Source organism: Chrysemys picta, chromosome 23 (genome assembly GCF_011386835.1).
Source record: "Chrysemys picta bellii isolate R12L10 chromosome 23, ASM1138683v2, whole genome shotgun sequence".
Classification (NCBI taxonomy): Eukaryota; Metazoa; Chordata; order Testudines; family Emydidae; genus Chrysemys; species Chrysemys picta.
Window position 1 is genome coordinate 11,019,333 of NC_088813.1, and position 18,110 is coordinate 11,037,442.

The 18,110-nt window shown below is 46.3% G+C and overlaps 1 protein-coding gene across 2 annotated transcripts; it reads left to right on the forward strand.

The window, feature by feature from the left end:
* Positions 1-5,858: 5,858 nt before the first annotated feature.
* Positions 5,859-14,345, forward strand: PAQR7 (progestin and adipoQ receptor family member 7). 2 transcript variants are annotated; one of them, XM_008170988.4, is made up of 3 exons: positions 5,923-6,055; positions 7,595-7,709; positions 10,374-14,345. In XM_008170988.4, the coding sequence occupies exon 3, from the start codon at positions 10,417-10,419 to the stop codon at positions 11,473-11,475; it is 1,059 nt and encodes a 352-aa protein (XP_008169210.1). In that variant the 5' UTR covers positions 5,923-6,055; positions 7,595-7,709; positions 10,374-10,416; the 3' UTR covers positions 11,476-14,345. The 2 variants fall into 2 exon arrangements, with proteins under 2 accessions (XP_005302107.1, XP_008169210.1); XM_005302050.5 differs by lacking the exon at positions 7,595-7,709 and having other exon boundaries at positions 5,859-6,055.
* The last annotated feature ends 3,765 nt before the right edge of the window (positions 14,346-18,110 follow it).

Sequence of the window (18,110 nt, forward strand, 5' to 3'; positions counted from 1 at the left end):
ATGTGAGACTGCTAATGCCTGACTTTCAGAGGCCCTGAGCACTAACAGCTTCCACTGACTTCAGCTGGAATTTTGGATAGTCAGCACTGCTAAAATAGCTGAGAGCTCAAAATTGGACACCATTTTTTAATTTGTTGCTCTTATTGTTTAGTCTTATTGCAACAGTCACTTCACAATCCAGTTCTGCTTTATGGGAATAAAAGTCACAGGGCCTCTGATGTCCTGAAGATAGTGTGATGGCTGAGCCAGGGATCTAGGTTTTTAAATTGCTGACCCGAATTCCAAGCTGCTCCTCCAGTTTTCTGGGGGCTGTTAATATGGAAACCTTTCTGAATGTGAACTGTTTTTGTGCAGTGTTTGTATGATATCTAGAACAGTGAAACCCTGGTCAATGACTGGGGCTCCTAGCAATTACATGTATAATAATGTCAGGTCAGATGTGATCAGATCAAGAATCTATTCTGCATATTTAGTCCAAGTATTGTGGGGTGCTACTCCATCAATGGAGGGGAAAACTAAGAATAAAAGAGACAGGACAGAAGCAGAGGCAAAGTGACTTTTCTGAATTCACATAGCAGTGCCAATCAGAAATGAACCCTAGATCTGGCAACTACCAGTCTAGCGCATCTCTCGTGATATACACTACATCACTTTTGGGGGGGGGGGGGGAAATGTCAGAGGATCCCAAAGTATTCATCACATTGATTTTGTCTCAGCTAGGGAAAAAGCCCAACCCTGTCAGCAGCCTAGTGCCATGCTGTGAAGAAGAGCACCACCAACTATAACCTCAACATTATGTCCTGTAGTAGGTTGCTAGATGGGCCCTGGTGCCATATCTAAAGATCTGGTCATACCTAACCCTGATCCTGTTATATCCAAAAGGAACAACACAAGGGGGATATGGCTGAACTAGTCTCATTCCATCTTAAGAAGGAGACTGGTGGAAGAAAAGGGTCTTTAAAGAAGGGTGGGTAATAAAGGAATTTGAGGAGGGAATTAAAACATGAGGGACCCAGGAATTGAGAGGATGACACAGCAAGTGAGGGGAAAAGTGAAGTAATGGATTACAGGGAGAGAGAGGATGGAACAGGTAAGACGAGGGGAGAGAAATAAAGGGAGAAGACATCTGGAAAAAGTGAAAGGCTAGCCAGCCAGCCTGTAAAGAGCACCAGGCTTTGTTAAGACAGACAAATTCAAGTTGGAAATAAGGCACACTTTTTCACAGTGATGGTGACTGACCATTGGAACCAATTACCAAGGAAAGGTGGATTCTCCATTTCTTGATGTCTTCAGCTCAAGGTGATGCCTGTCTGCAAGACATGCTTTAGCCAAACAAGTTACTGGGCTTATTACAGGTATAACTGAATATTAATTGCCTGTAGTATACAGGAGGTCATGCTAGATGATTTAATGCTCTCTTCTGGCCTTAACATCTATGAAACTACAAAGCTATATAATAATTCTTGGGTCCATATTAGAAGAATTATGGCTTGAGAAGTAGGAAAAGGCTGTGATGTGTTTTTTATTGGATTAACTATGAAAATGAATATAGCCAGTATTGTAAGCTCTCATGTTGTTTATTTTATGCTGCCCTCATATTTTCAGTTTTCAATATACCACAGATTTTTGCATTGATAATGTCCAATTACATCATAGAGATTGTCAGGGGAAGCTAGACATCTGAGTAGGGGACATTTGTGGCTGACCCCTTCACTGGTATGGATGGCAATTTGGGATTGTAGAATAAATACATTAGCTCAGGGGTTCTTTAACTGGGGGTCGTGACTCCTCAGGGTGTTGTGAGGTTATTACATGAGGGGTCGCAAGCTGTCAGCCTCCACCCTAAACCCCGCTATGCCACCAGCATTTATAATGGTGTTAAATATATTAAAAATTATTTTTCATTTATAAGGGGGGTCATACTCAGAGGCTTGGTATGTGAAAGGGTCACCAGTACAAAAGTTTGAGAACCACTGCATTAGCTGGATGTTTTTGCTACAGCAATCTGTGAAATAGTTATCCATGTTGGGATTTAAAATGTCATCTTTAGGTTTTAGAGTTAACTCATTTCAGATGAACAGGCCAGTTCACCTCTTTCAGGTATTGATACAAGTTGTCCACAGACTCTGGAAGATGTCACTGCATCGATATAGGTCCTGGGCTTGTCTACACTAAGAAGCTATTACAAAATAAGCTAGGGTGTGAATTTAAAACATGATAGTTATTCCACACTAGTTCCCAATGTGTACACTCTTATTCCATGCTGAGTGGCTTTTTGCATATTCAGTTTATTACACTCCCAAAGTGGTTTAAGCTAAACTATATAAAGGCACTCACTGCAGATTAAGCGTACACATGGGGAGGTAGTACAGAATAGCTACTTCCCTGTGTAGATAAGCCTTTATTCTGTTCAGGTTTTCAGGGTTATGTTTGCAACAATGAGTGCTACAAAGATCTTTTTTTTTTTTTTAAATGCAAGCTCAGATTCTGGAGCACAATTATGCATCAAGGGGTGAATTCCATAGCCACCAAATTATGGATTACACAGGGGCTCTAGCTATGATTTAGAGAGCCCAAAATGGTCTGCAACCCCAGTTGGAAAGATCTATGTTCCTTTATAAGTGGCTTTGACATACTTGCTATTGTTCCTACCTCTCCAGGACAGATGGCTGAGTATTCTTAATTGAGGATATTGCAGGAACCTTTTCTTTGGCCATTCCCCTAGAGCAGTGGTTCTCAACCAAGGGTATGCATACACCTGGGGATACACAGAGGTCTTCCAGGGGGTACATCAACTCATCTAGATATTTGCCTAGTTTATAATAAGCACTAGCAAAGTCAGTACAAACTAAAATTTGATACAATGACTTGTTTATACTGCTCTATACACTGAAATGTAAGTACAATATTTATATTCCAATTGATTTATTTTATGCTTATATGGTAAAAATTAGAAAATAAGCAATTTTTCAGTAATAACGTGCTGTGACACTTGTATTTTTATGTCTGATTTTGTAAGCAAATAGTTTTAAAGTGAGGTGAAACTTGCGGGTACATAAGACAAATCAGACTGCTGAAGGGGTACAATAGTCTGGAAAGCTTGAGAGCTACTGCCCTAGAGCCTGCATTTGGCAGGTAAGAATTACCTGTCTAGGCTGGCTTTTGACTGAATTTTAAATGATGTTAAAGGTGACTTGTGAAGGGGGAAAAAAGGGGGTTGTACCTTGTTTTGCCTTTTTATGATGTATAAAGAAGACCTAGAAGGAGTTTTTTCCTAATAGAAATAGAAATCCGGGTTCTGTCTGCACTGGGTGGATCTAGTACGGGGTCTCAAACTCAAATGACCACGAGGGCCACATGAGGACTAGTGCATTGGCCCAAGGGCCGCATCACTGACACTCCCCCTCGCTGCCCCCAGCCCCGCCCCCACTCCACCCCTTCCATGAGGCCCCGCCCCTGCCCCGTCTCTTCTCCACCTCCTCCCCTGAGTGCGCAGCTCCCTGCTTCTCCCCCCTGGAAAGTGCTAAGCGCCACCAACAGTAATGCACCTCACTCAAAGGACAAAACACGAACTTAGTTAGATTTACTTCTCTTAAAGCCCCCCCACTGCACTGGGCTGCACCAACACTTCACCCCTGCTCTGCCTCTTTCAGGGATGGCAGGTTTGTAGAAATTTTGGTGGTGCCCAGAACCTGCCCTCCCCCAAACTCCACCCCCACCTGCCTAAGGCTCTGGGAGGGAGTTTGGATGGGGGAGGGAGTCTGGGGTGCAGGCTCTGGGATGGAGTTTGGGGATAGGAGGGGGTGCAGGGGTGAGGGGTTTGGGGCATTGGAGAGGCTCAGAACTAGGGCAGAAGGGAAGGGGAAGGGCAGCTTGCCCTGGCCATAGTGGAGGGGGGCACTAGGACCCTGCAGTAGCAGGTGATGCCGGAAGCCGGCAGAGCGGAGCGGAGTCAGCATGAGCTGCAGGCTCCCGGGCAGTGAAGGGGCAGCAAATGAGCCCAGGGGACACTCAGGGGAGACACGTGGGGGTGGCAGGTGGGGCCGGGGGAGAGACCCGGCCCCAAACATTGGGGACCAGGGAGCTTAGCTGCCACATAAAATAACTCGAGGGGGGGGAGCGCGGGGAGCTTGGCGGGCCGCAGGGATGTGGCCCGCGAAACCCCTGATCTAGTATGATTGGAAATCTGGTGAAATTATAAGTCCAGAGAGTGAAAGCTGAGCAAATGAGAAGGGAAGGAATTTTTAATCATACTTTTAAAACATTTTTTTCAAGTGTAACACCTCTTTAACTATTTAACCTGTTCGACTAATATACATTTTGGAGAAAGGATGTCGTTGTTAAAGAAACACTCCCAAGCCTTCAAGGTAAGTTAAGGTGTTTCAGTGTAAAATACACATCCTCTGAGGCATCCAATAAATGTTTTGCCAACACCAGAGAAGACCAGACTTGACATTTCTGATATTTCCAAAGCCAAAAAACAAAAACTTGCTCTTTATCCATCATAAAGAAGCAAAAAAAGATTCACAAGCCAAATTTTTAAAGATTCTCGGTGGGTCACTTTTCACATCCTCCATACCTGAGTCTATTTTGAAGGTCTTGTATTTCATTAATGGTTTTTAATGGTACCCAGATGCACTGGGCACTTCTAACACCCTGATCTCACAGATACTGACAGATGTTCATAGTCCTACTAAAGTGTTTTTCATGGCAGAAACAGGTTGGGTATCGAGGTAAAATGTCTGAAATAGGGAGAGCTGAGAGGTCATTTGGGGATGAATTCAGATCAGAGATACAGCAGTCTGATATTTCACTGCTCCCTGACTCCTGTTTGATAAAACAGTAGACAAAACCTTTGTCAACTCCTATGTCACCTGAAATTTCTTTACTGACAATGAGTGAAACCTCATAACCTACTTGTGTGGTTTTACTGACCCTATTTTATAGATGGGATGCAAATAGCGCTGTGTCATGAAAACAGCAGGGAATTTGCAGGAAAGTGCTACACTAAGGTTCATATCATAGAGCTATATTTTATTGAAGAACCGGGTGCAGAAAGGCAGGTGTCCCTGGGAGTGGGCCTATTTAAATCTTGATCCGAAGCTACACCAGTGTGATTGGATGTTGATCGCCATGTAAAGACAATGGTCATACGTTTTAATTAATCAATATTTAAAAACCCAGTGAAAAGAGTTTGCCCCAACATACTGGGCTCCAGAAAAGCCATCGCTGTAATGTGATAGCTCAGCTGGGCTGGGAAACGTGGGAGATTGCCACGGTTTTGAGAAGGATCCGGACTGGGGTTGCCATTGGGGAGGGTGGGAGACGTGTGTGTTCAGGTGGAAGGCAAGTGCCCCTCACTAGACTTTGGAAGCTGCCTGTTTGAAAACAAAGAGGTGTCAGTAATAATGCAATGGTCACTTCGTTTGCATGGAGAAAATACAGGCTGACGGGGCTGCTAGCCACGGGCAAAGGGGAAGGTTCAAGGATCTTAAATCCCCTCCCCATCCTGCAAAATTTAAACACTCCGATTTCTAGAAACGCCCCTAATCCCCCATGCCTGATCGAGGCAGATTTAGTCCTTGTCAGAGTCACCCTGAGGCTGCGATTAAAACGGCTGGTCTTAAAATAATTTCTTAGGGCAATTAGTGTCCGAGCAGGAAAAGGGAGAGCTGCAGGGGGCGGCCCTTCCCCGCAGCCCTCTCCTGCCACCTTCAGCTCCTGGCATCTTCTCTTTGCAGCCCCGTTCCGCCCCCCCCGGGGCATCTCACCCGCCCGGCTGCCCCAGCTTCAGGTCTCTACGGCCTCCAGGTGGCGCAGCTCCCTCGCTGCAGCGGCCTGGTCCCTGGGTCGCAGAGGCACAGGCGTCCCTGCCAGATGGGTGGGGAAGGGAAGCAGATAAGGCGGGTCTGTCTGGGGAGGCGGCCGCTGCAGAGGGGCGGGGTGCCGGACTGGGTAGCCCCTTCCTCCCCTCTCTCTCCCTGGTGCCGCTGGGACTAGGGCGGGGCAGAGCCAGGAGGATCGGACACGGGCCGAGGGAATTCGAGCTTCGCAGGTACCTGAGCGGGGCAAGGGAGGGACTGAGCTGTTTTAGGGAAGGGTGGGTACCTCTCTAACACTACAAACCTCCGAGATCCCCACAGCCTTTAAGCCTAATACCAGGGATCCATAGGGGACACCCTGGGGCATCCTTCATCGTAGGAATCTGTAGGGGACCCCAATACTTAAAACCTTAGGGCACTAGAAATGGGGTACCCTGTGTGGAAACCCTAATAGCTAGAGATCTCTCAGGGGTACCTGGAGACTGCTGGGGAGCCCTGGTACTGCATACTCCTGGGCAGACCCTAATCCTATAGATCCTAATATTAGGAAATTCTCAGAAACCCCAGTCCCCTGAGCCTTTTGGAGTCCCCTTATGGCACGTAAAGGGATCCTGGTATGGGGGGGGGGGGTAGAGTTTGCTCTCGGTTATGTGGCTGAACGCCCATTGACTTCAGTGGCGCTATTCCGGATTTACACTGGCAGAATTTGGCCCTTGAGTTTTAGGGGAGTCTGACACCTGTACATAGCTGGGTCCTGCGGACGCAGTCCCAGCAACCAAGTACAAAAAAAATCACAGCTCTGTTTTGGATCAGTTTCTGCCTGTCTGACAAAAGTTTTTCAGAACTTTGAGAAATAAGATAAAAATTCAATTGAGGTGAAATTGATCCCGACAGGGGACACGGAGTTTAAGCCAGCAACGGAAGTGAGTTTTGCTGATCCTGCCCCAGTTTAAAAGAAACCACATAGTGACTGACATTTAAAATAAAACCACTTTTATTTGCGCTTTTGACAGGATGTTTACATGTGTATACACAAGCAAATACACATGTAAACATTGAGGGCCAGATGCTGCAACCTTTACATTAAGTAGTACTCCATGGGACTACCGGTGTAAGTGCTACTGAATATGAGTCAGGGATCCATCGTGGGAGAGTTAGTTTATGGCACTGTTGCACGCCTGGAGGTGACCTGGGTATTTGGTGCAGCACTGTTGCAATCTAGTTAGGTACGTAGGAGTTCTTGATTAAGAGTGTAAATGAATTTGGTATTTTCCTAGGTACTATACAGGGCCCTTATTATTTCTTCGCTCCCACTATGTTGTAAGAAGTTCACTAGTGAAAGATTAGTGCTGCCCAAACCAGTCTTGGGGCTGCCTGATTTAAGCTGTTACCTGTTTCCTATCTTCTGTTTTGTTTGGCCACATGGAAGGTCATAGCGTGAATGATATATTTCCTTGCTACTGTTAACTTACTGTTAAGGCTCTGAATCAGAGGTGATGCTAACTTACAGGAATATTTTTGGGTCCCTTCTCACCGCCCCCACTAAAAAATACTAAGTGCATTATTTCCACAAACCAAAAAAATATACCGACACAACACATACTAACACACTTGTGTTAACAAGTCCACGTTAAATAAGACGAATGGTACTTTGGGTGTAATACTTAATCGGGGAACCCTTGAGCTGCTGGGGGCCCTAAGCAAATACTTAGACTGCTTATGCCTAGCAAGCACTACCACTGCTTCAAATACATATTTCTATTGCCTTGTAGATCCTGGAGCAGTGTCTCCTAAAATGTAGCAAAGTGGGGCCTTAACTTCACTGGGAATTTGCACCGATTCCAGCAATTGATGAACCAGCCATCCACCAATATAGCTTGGAGTTGGGTAAGCACCACCCAGGCAAATCGTGGCTTTCCTTGTCTCCACCTGGGGTTTGCACTGGTGTGCAGCTACACTGATGGCTGGAATCAGGACATATTCTCAGTGCAGACAAGGCTTGAGGTTTTTACCAAACCGTGGAAGATTTTCTATCACTTAATGTACGTGACCATAATGTGTTTGAATCAGGAAGCATGTGTGCAGCTGCCTTCTTGCCCGTGCCTTCCCGAGCAGGGATCAGGATGGTTTCAGTTCTTTTTGTTGAGGATTAGTTGGAGGGTGGAAGAAGCTGGTGATCACATTCCATTGTCATCCTCCCCATTCTGGTGATTCCCATCAGGAGGAGAGGAGGGTGGCATGAGCAGTTTGGAGTGTGTGTGTGGGGGTCATGGCAAGTATCTCATGTCATTTCACTTCTTCTTAGGCGTGGCCCCCTTAGCCTTCACTGTTTTGGGTTTCTTGGGCTTGGAGTTTGGAGGCTGCCTCCACAAGAGTTTTCTGTCTCGAACCCTGGAATTCTTTTATATAATGTGATTTCAGCACTAATCAGACCTGCACAGATTAGGAAATATTATTTTGTCCCCAAGCTTATTTTTTCAATATCACAGTGGGGTCTAGTGGGCCCAACCAAGGATCATAGAATCATAGACTAACAGGGTTGGAAGGGACCTCAGGAGGTCATCTAGTCCAACCCCCTGCTCAAAGCAGGACCAATCCCCAACTAAATCATCCCAGCCAGGGCTTTGTCAAGCCTGACCTTAAAAACCTCTAAGGAAGGAGATTCCACCCCCTCCCTAGGTGTAACCCATTCCAGTGCTTCACCACCCTCCTAGTGAAAAAGTTTTTCCTAATATCCAACCTAAACCTCCCCCGCTGCAACTTGAGACCATTACTCCTTGTTCTGTCATTTTTGGACAGAGTTGGATCTCATTGTGCTAATTGCTGAACAAACCTAGAATAACAGTCCCTGCCTCAAGGATTTTACAATCTAAATAATCTTCTAGACAGACAGTGGGGGAAAGGGATGCAGTGTAGAAGCTGAGCAGAAAGCAATCTTTTCGTCTGAATGCGTGTGGTTCATCTTCAGCTATCAGCCTGAGGGGGCCATGTATCTGTTTTGATGTAGAGGTAATGATAGCCGGTCAATAATAATAATAATAATTAATAATAAATAATACCCCAAGCTTGTCTAAGGGTACATTTATCCTGTGACAAAAGACCCATGTCATCATGGCCACAGCTGGCCCAGGTCAGATGACTCGGGCTCCCAGGGCTCAGGCTGCAGGGCTATAAAATCGCAGTGTAGATGTTCAGGCTCAGGCTGGAGTCTAGGCTCTGAGACCCCCAAGAGTGAGGAGGGTCTTAGAGCCCGGGGTCCAGCCTGAGCCCAAATGTCTATACTGCAATTTTTAGCCCCACAGCCAGTCAGCTGACCTGGGCTTAGGGTTGCCAACCCTCCAGGATTGTCCTGGAGTCACCAGGAATTAAAGATTAATCTTTCATTAAAGATCATGTCATGTGAGGAAAACTCCAGGAATTCATCCAACCAAAGTTGGCAACCCTACTCGGCTATGAGACACGGTGCTGTGTGGTTTCTTACCACAGTGTAGCTGTACCCTGAGCTGTTCCAATGGTTTCATGTCTGAAATGTAAGAGTTAATCTAACACGCCCCGTTGCACTGGGTCTGGAATGGAGTTTGAACTTTGTGTTTAAACAAGGCTTTAGCAAGTAGAGTTAGGGTAGACAAAAATTTTTAAAAAACGTTCTAGCCTAGAACAGGGTCTTCTTAATACACTTCCAAGGCCAGTGTGAATGCAGTAAAAGGAGCCAAGAAGTCTGGTTTTTGTCTCCTCAGGGACAGTAGTTTATGAGTAGACTGCAACTACATAACAGTTTGCGCCCACAGATGTGTTAGGGAATCTAAATGATGTGTTTAGACTATTTGTGTTTTGTAACTAGTGTTTTTATAAGGCCATATGGAAAATTAAGAACTGCAAAAAGCAGCTAAGACTTAGAACACTTTACCAACTCTAAAATGCAGCCCCCTCTGAGGTAGAACACACCAGCTGTTTAACCACTCACAGCATCACTATGCAAGCATTTAGGACAGGGAGTGAAGGGGGATGCTGAATCCCATTTGTGGGGGGGGGTTGGGTGGTGGAACGTAACTAATTGAGTTACAAGTTTGTCCAGGATGTTGGGGCTTGGGCCATCACAACCTGCTACTGGCTAAGCAGGTGAAGATTAGTGATCACTAGCTAAGAATTGTGCACCACCTACTATATTTAGGTATTATCCAATCTTCCTCACCCCCTCCCACTCATTTATCTCCTCTTCCTGTTATGCCTTGCCGTTTTTGCTTTCTAAGCTCTTAGGGACATGGACTGTCATTCATTGTATATTTCTACAGCACCTGGCCCAATGGGGGTCAAACTTGCTTGTGGCCTCTAGGCCCTGCTGTAATATAAATAATAGTGTTTAAACCCAAACAAATAAAACCCTCCATGCTACTTTTCATTCTTCATTTATTGTAAATGTCAGGAGAACATTATCTCTGATAAGCAGATCTGCTAAGATTTAACAACAACAAAAAACGAACCCTACATGTTGATCCCCTATAATGCTGCTCTTAAAACCAAACTAAACTTTCCTTTCTTCTCTTTATGAAGGTTTGCTTGCTTGGCAGCAATTGAGTGTACGGGTCTCCTTGTCATGGCAACCATTGTCCCGGAAAAACTTACCCGCCTTTTCATTAATGTGCAGCAGCTTTGGCAGGTCCCCAGGCTGCTGGAAATGGCGTTCCCCTCGCCTCCCTGCACTGTGGGCACCTCAGATGTGCCTAAGGTCTTCTGGAAACCCTACATTCACACCGGCTACAGACCCCTCAACCGGACCTGGAAGTATTACTTCTTGACGCTTTTCCAGCAGCACAACGAAGCTGTCAACGTCTGGACTCACCTCGTGGCAGCTCTGATCCTGCTTCTGAGGTTCCAGCGGCTTTCCCAGACGGTGGATTTTGTGAGCGATCCTCATGCCCATCCCCTGTTCATCATTGTCATTGCTTCTATCACCTACCTAACCTTCAGCTCCCTGGCTCACCTCCTCCAGGCCAAATCAGAGTTCTGGCATTATAGCTTTTTTTTCATGGACTATGTGGGAGTAGCCATTTACCAGTACAGCAGTGCCTTGGTGCATTATTACTATACCATTGAGCCAGACTGGCATGCAAGGATCATGGGGTTTTACATGCCAGGAGCTGTTTTGCTAGCGTGGTTATCCTGTGTAGGTTCCTGTTATGCTAAATATAGATACCACCAACTTCCTCGCCATCTGAGCAGGCTGTGTCAGGAAATGCCCTTGGGCCTGGCGTATGCGCTAGATATTAGCCCAGTAATTCACCGGCTCTATACAGCTCAGCCCTCCGAGCAGGCGGATCCAGCCCTTTTATACCACAAATGCCAGGTGTTGTTTTTCCTTATCGGTGCTTTTTTCTTCTCATACCCTTATCCAGAGAAATGGTTTCCTGGGAAATGTCACTTCTTTGGGCAGGGGCATCAGATCTTCCACGTGTTTCTGGTGCTGTGCACCCTGGCCCAGGTGCAGGCGGTGGCTCTGGACTATGAGTCAAGAAGGGAGATTTACACCAGTCTGCACGGTGACCAGACTCACAATTTCTCTGCCCTGTGCTTCTTCACCATAGCCTGCTGCCTCCTCACTGCCGCTTACATGACCAGCAAAGTGAAGTGCAAACTGAACTGCAAAGGAGAATGAAAGCTGTGGAGGGGAAGCTCCCGATCTCTCCGAACCTGGCTGTTTGAGGGGATGCCACCATAACCATCTGGCTGTGGACTGTATTTTAAAGAGTGATGGAATGCTTGGAAATGGGCTATTGTTAAGTGATCTGCAAAGGGAAAATGCTGGGAGTTTGTGCTCTTTGGGGTTTTTTATGATGTATAAAGAAGACCTGGAAAGGTGTATGTGTGTATAAGTGTTAAAACATTTTCTTTTTCTACTTATTTTCTGCCTTAGAAATTCAGGTCCTGTCTTTAAAAGGCCTCAATGAAGAGCTGGGAGCAACGCTCTCTTTGCTAAACATGCCTCCTGCTGTCCTGGCATCTATGGGCTGAGAAAGCTGACTTGCACAGCTGAGATCCTAAGTGAGTCTTCTAGCAAAACCAGGAGTGGCCAGCTCTGACATTCCTGATATTTCTCAGGCAGAAGTTAAGACAGAAAAAACAAGTCCAGCTTGTCTTTACATTTTGCAGAGAAGCAAACAAGGGGACAAGACAAACATTTTTTTTTCTGTTCAGGTCACTTTATATAGCACAGTAACTTTACATGGCACTTTACACACAGAGAAAGACATGTGGCCTGCCCTTATCATCTAAATAAGACAAGATACACTGAAGACAAGGCCCTGTCAGGAGAGAGGAGGAGGTTATCAGTAATGATGAAGAGGAGAAGGGAGGAAGGATAGCTGGAAGAAATGGGTTTCTAAGTGGGATCTGAAGGAGGAAAGAGGCCAGTAGGCCACTGAGAAGAGGGAAGCTTTGTCTATACTGGCCCTGTACCCCTAAAAATTCCTTCTGTTGCTACCACTGGTGCAGTTCCATTGCAGGTAACAATAATGTGAGTGCTACTGTAAACGAAATACCGGTGTTTTAACCACTGTGTCTTGCAGACCTGATCTGGGTGATAAAAACACCGGTGGCCAGTCTATACTACAGCTGCCACCACTGTCACTACACCAGCGTTGGCAACAGTGGTAAAGAGAGACACTCCTGTAAACATAGCCAGAGTGTGTCCCAGGCACGGGGGCGCATGAATGCAGAGGTGAATCTGCGGGTGGGAAAAGGAGCAGAAGGAAGGGGACATGCGAGCAGTGAGAGATAGGTGGGGGGCGAGATTGGTGAGTACAAGAAGCCTAGATTCGATGTGGCCAGAGATGGGAAAGATTCAAGATTGGGGGCGGGGGGAGGCTGGGCTGAAGCAGCTGGAGTGTGGTGGAGGGCAGGAAGATGACTTTAGCAGCAGCTTTGGGGACAGACTAGTGAGGAGAAGATGATTGTGTTCAAGGGAAGGGGGATTTAGCTGGGGGTGTGGGCTGCAGCAGCTGGGATAATGAAAAAGGGCCAATGTTAGTGACGAAGCAGTGATTGAGATTTAGCAAGAATTTGGCTATGGAGGAGAAAGAAAGCCGAGGCAAAGATGATCCAAGATTCTGGCCTGGGAGGTGGGAAGGACAGTGGGGGAGGTGGGGTGAACAGAAAAGTTTAAAACGACTGATTTGAATCTAGACTTAATTTTGGTTCTAAAATTGGTTCCAGTTCCTGTCAGGACCTGATCTCATTCCACCCCCTCCTCCCGGTTTCTCTTTCCTCTGGTGCCCTCACTGATCTAGACTAAGGCCTTGTCCACAGTGACGAAATTGACCAAGTCCTGAAATGGCTTTCTCACTCTGTCCAGTCTGGAAGGGTTTCAGGAACCTGGCTACTTCGGCTGCTCCCGAAGATGGTTTTCAATAACCAGGGTAAACAATAAATGTTCTGCCCTGTCTAAGCTGGGCAGCAGCAGCCTGCAAAGCAGGTTCACCTGAAACCATTTTTAAGAGCGGTCATGGAAAAACGGTTTCAGAAAGCTGTCATTTCCAGGGGCCGGAGTCTGCTGCCATGTAAAGAATCCAGCTGCCTGATCCGGTTGGCGTAGTGAGGGCTGCAGGAGGAATCACAAACCTCTCAGGGCCTAATTCAAGTCCCAGCAAGTCGACAGTATTTTAAATAAATGCATTGGCCATATGCATAGTTCTTAAAGCGACACAAATTTCATTGGAGAGCTCTAATGGCTAACGAGACAGCTTTGTAAAAAAGCATCGCTGCGCTTACCGGACCAACTGACTTTAAGATGCACAACTCACATATTTAAAGTTATTGGATCAGTGCATTTCTGTTCTGCCATTTTTACCTAAGCAAGGAGCCAGGAGCCGATCCTGGGAGGTGCTGAACCCTTGCAGCCCCCAATGGACTTTTCTGGCTCGGATGCCAAACTCTTATGTAAAGTGCTTTGAAGATGAAAGACACTGTGTACATGTTAACAAATATTAGAGAATCATATAATGAACAGGCGTCAGTGCCTCTCTCCTCTCCCTCTCCTTTCAAGTGGGAGAGGAGTGACTTCACCAGCTCTGTGTCCCCCACAACCCAGTTGAAGGGTTCCTCTATGTTCCTAAAATCCTGAAGTGAGGGAATTTCACACCAGCATGAACAATATGGAGTTTGAACGAGCCAGTTGACTTCAGTTCTCCTTAAAGCTTGTCCTCTTGGTAGATGATGTTTTCTGAATGTAAATATTTTATTCCTCTATTGATACACAAAAAGCCTTAAGATGTAGTTTGAATTTTAGTTTATCTTTACTTTAGTGGGGGATTCAGGATTTCGCTGCCCCTAAGATTTTAGAATGGCAACAAACTAACATCCATGTGTCTCCCAAACATGGGGAAGGATCCGGATCTGAACTTCTCCAATGTTTGGATCTGGGATTTTGAGTCAACTTGTGACAGGAATCAAAGTCTCAAAGTCTGGATCCGCTTTGGTTTGGACCAATCTCTAGTTTGTTTAAACTATTAAAATATTTTTAATATGTCATATGAATAGACTAGATCAGTCAATGTGGATTATCAGCCCAAGCTGTGTTGATGTTCCCAGACTGGGGCTGCCTGGTTCGGGGTGAAGGGTAGGGCCTATCACCGATGGTCAGGAAAGATTTGTGCTTCACCAGAGATCACTCCTTGACATATTTAAAAGCTTTGCTTCCTTGAAAATTATTTCACTAATTTGCAAACACTTGGGCTACTTTTCACCTTGGAAAGACTCAGGGAAGGGAATGCCTAGAGGTAGACAATAGCTTGGTGGGCTTTGAAAGAAGCCCTGGGGGTCTGATCCTGCTGCCACACCTCTGGCCAAACCTCTATTGACAGGAGCAGGGCTGAGATGGATCTTTGTTTGGTTGCACATCTTGCTGGCAGCAGAGTTTGTGTTGCTGAACTTCTCCTTGTAGGAGTTAATTGGTCAGCCACGGAGGAGCTGTTAGAGCAACAAGAAGAACAAGATCTGACAAGTGTGAGCAATGTCTCCAATGCTCCTAGCTTCCACCGTAAGACCTGCTGCAGCACCATAGGCAGGCCGGTGCCTGCTCTGATGGGGACTATATCTTCTCACTTGCAGCAGTTTTGCTGTTTGCCCCAGATGGGGCAGCACATGGGATTGGTTGCATTGTGTTGAAGGGCCAAGCCGTCCCAGGAGGAGCAGGACTGAATGCAGCACAGCAAAGCTTGTGCAGTTTATCTTCAGCCCTGTTGCAACTGGAAATAGGCCCATGAAAATTAGGAGCCAGATTTTAAACAGCCCCCTAGTTTGGGCATATTCGGGCTAGGTATAAAGGCGGGGGAATGTGTAAAATTCAAGCCCAGATTTGAGTGAAGGTTTCAAACATCCCCTAAACGTTGAGGGTATTCGGATCTGAGCTTTGGTGTGGGACGTTCCCAGGTCATGATGTTCATTTAAACATTTCCATGGATACTAAGCTTCTCCTTGTCCTTTGAGGCTATGATACCTCTCCTGTCCTGACCCATCTGCAGCCTCTGTGTGTGATCAGGCTCCTCTGCTGCCAAAGAGCTCTGTGGAGTCAGCCCCCTTGCTCCGGATGGTACTTCTCAACGCAGATGTTACTGGTACGTCACTGTTTATACCACAGGCCATTCCTTCCTGCGGCTCTTACGCACGCATTCCATCCTTGGCCCAAGGAACTGCATGTTAACTTGGGGGTTTTTTACTCCCCAAAGGAGGCAAGAGTAAAAATAACAGTGACGAGTTACACTCCTGAGGATGATTTTGCCATGCTAGCACCACTTGCCTCTGCTGTCTTAGCTGTCCATCCGTAAAGCCCTGTGTGGTACCTAATGGCCTGATCCAGTGCCATTCTGCACACCCGCAACTCCCATTGACTGGGTCAAGTTCAGCCTGTCGCTGAGCTCAGCCATGGTGCTTCATTAACAGCCGCTAGGGCTGGACCCAGGATGGAGGGGAGTTGCTAGGCTCAAAGCATTTTCAGTGAAGAGTCCTTGACTTTGGAGCCCCCCCCCGATCAGTTCATCTGCACCTGAGTTTACCCTCCCAGGTGCAGAGCCCTTAGCTCAGGTTTTGGGCTAACGGAGGTTGGTAACTAAGGGTTATGCTTCAAGATTGCTAGGGAGGCTGCCTGAGCAGCTGTGCCCTTTATTAGGGCCCTGTGGCCATTGTAAATATGGCATGCGTCGTGTTGATGCAGAATGTAGTTGATGACTTGGGCTTTAGTGGGGTAAATGCTTCCACAGGCTTCGGGCAGGTGTTGCTTTATAACGATGCCTGTGTCCCTCTCCTCCCATGGGCATAGCTTGGTGGTGCCCACTGCCAGTGAGGTCATTCACTTTTGGCTACACTTCTCTAGTTACAAACTATAGAAATGATCCCTGAAAGTATAGTTACTAGTACTTCAAACTTTACCATTGGCTAATCAGCCTCCCTTTGCCTTGCGGCCAACTGCTTCACTGTCTTCAGGATGAACTCAGCCTCTGTGCCTGGTCCCAGTGCCTTATCACCACCCACCTGCCACTTCATTGTTTGCTGTTTCTTGCCAGGGGTGAGTTGCAGGTCTCACACCAGCTCTAGAGCACGGGTGGGGACTGGGTGGCCTATTAAGGGAGGGAAGGCAATAGAGGTTGCTGGCTGCAGGCCCAAGAGGGTGGGGAAAGGTCACCAGCTAGTACGATGGTGGGAGTAGTCTGGCAAACTGGTCTTGTTACCTGAACAAGTTGGGAAGCTCTGCCATGTTCTTAATCACTGCAACTACATGAACGGTCTTTTCTGTTGTCACAAGCTCAGCAGAATGACATTACAGCTTCCATAGCGTCTGCAGCAGTGACCATATTACAAACATGTAATATCCGGCATGATCAGGAGGTGTGAAAACTGGCAAGCCATAACGTTTGGCAAAGGTATCAGTTCAAATGACCAAACTCTATTGTCAAATATCCTCTACTTTGCTGTGTCAGCTCCAGAGCAGCATAACGGATAAGGGAATCAGGACAGGCTGGAATCAAAGCCCCAGTAAAGGCACATAGCATTGATGTGGGTATCCCTCAGGCAGTGTCTGGGCAATCCTGTGTTATATGTGGTGCGCACAAAATAAAAAGCTTGTGCAATTCAGCTTTGTTTCTTTTGCAATTGTCTTGATCTATCATGTTTGTAGTGTGGTTGTAGCCACGTCGGTGGTCCCAGAATATGAGAGACGCAAGGTGCGTGAGGTAGTATCTTTTGTTGGACCAAATTCTGTTGGTGAAAGAGATACACTTTTAAGGTCTGCAGAGCTCTTGTTCACATATGGAAAAGATGCTGGGAGGCACTCTGATTACCTTTCCCAGACCTGAAGAGGAGCTCTGTGGAGCTCAAAAGCTTGTCTCTTTCACCAACAGAAGTTGGTCCAACAAGATATTGCCTCACCCATCTTGTCTCGCCCTCTTAATCTACCATGTTAGATTCCAATTTGCTGCATCATATAACAAACAGCACGTATGTTCCATCCAGTGGCGGAAACAACAGCTGAGTGGGTTTACATTAGATCTAATCAGGTTAATACTGTGTGTTTGTTTAGAGGATCTGGTATCTTGCTGCAATAGGCTGAGTACAAAAACCTCAAGGCCATTAATCGTAAACATATGACAAAACTTCCCCTTTACACTTCACTTTATTTGCGTTTTTAGGTGCAATGTTTCTGACAAACTTTTAAAAAATCAAGTAGCTTTAAGAAAAAATTTCTGCCCTGATCCTCTTACTGGCGCTATGATGATGGACCCGCAGTAGAGGATAATTGGGTTAGACAGGAGCACAGATCCACCCTGATGGAACAGGCTTCAGGAATAGGGTGCTAGTTTGTAACTCCTAGTTTACAAATGTTCTCTCCTTACCCAATCTGCAAAGCAATTGAGAAATCCCTCCCTCCCATCTTTATGCAGCGATGGGCTTGGCTTTGTCTGTTGCCCGTTTATAACAATAAATAAGAGCCATTTGTCCCATAGCTAGCCCATCGTGTGGAAGAGAAATTCACCCTGAGGCAGAGAGCATGTGCATGACCATCTGCCTTGCTGAAAGCTTTAACAAGTAAGATGTGGGGGCTTCATCACCCTCTGCTGTGGGGTGAACTTAACCTTTGTTAAATGGAGTGAATAAAAGCAGATGCAAACCTAGTGTGTGGGTCTAGACCTCTGCCCCCCAATGGCATGATGATGGCTGTGCCACACTCCAGCTGTGTGGGTGCAGCTAAACTCTAATCAATCCTGCCATTATTTATACAGCTCCTAGTACGATGGGGTCCCG

Bases quoted from the DNA above. Each gene is read 5' to 3' on its own strand.
- PAQR7 (XM_005302050.5), top strand. From the start codon at position 10,417: ATGGCAACCATTGTCCCGGAAAAACTTACCCGCCTTTTCATTAATGTG.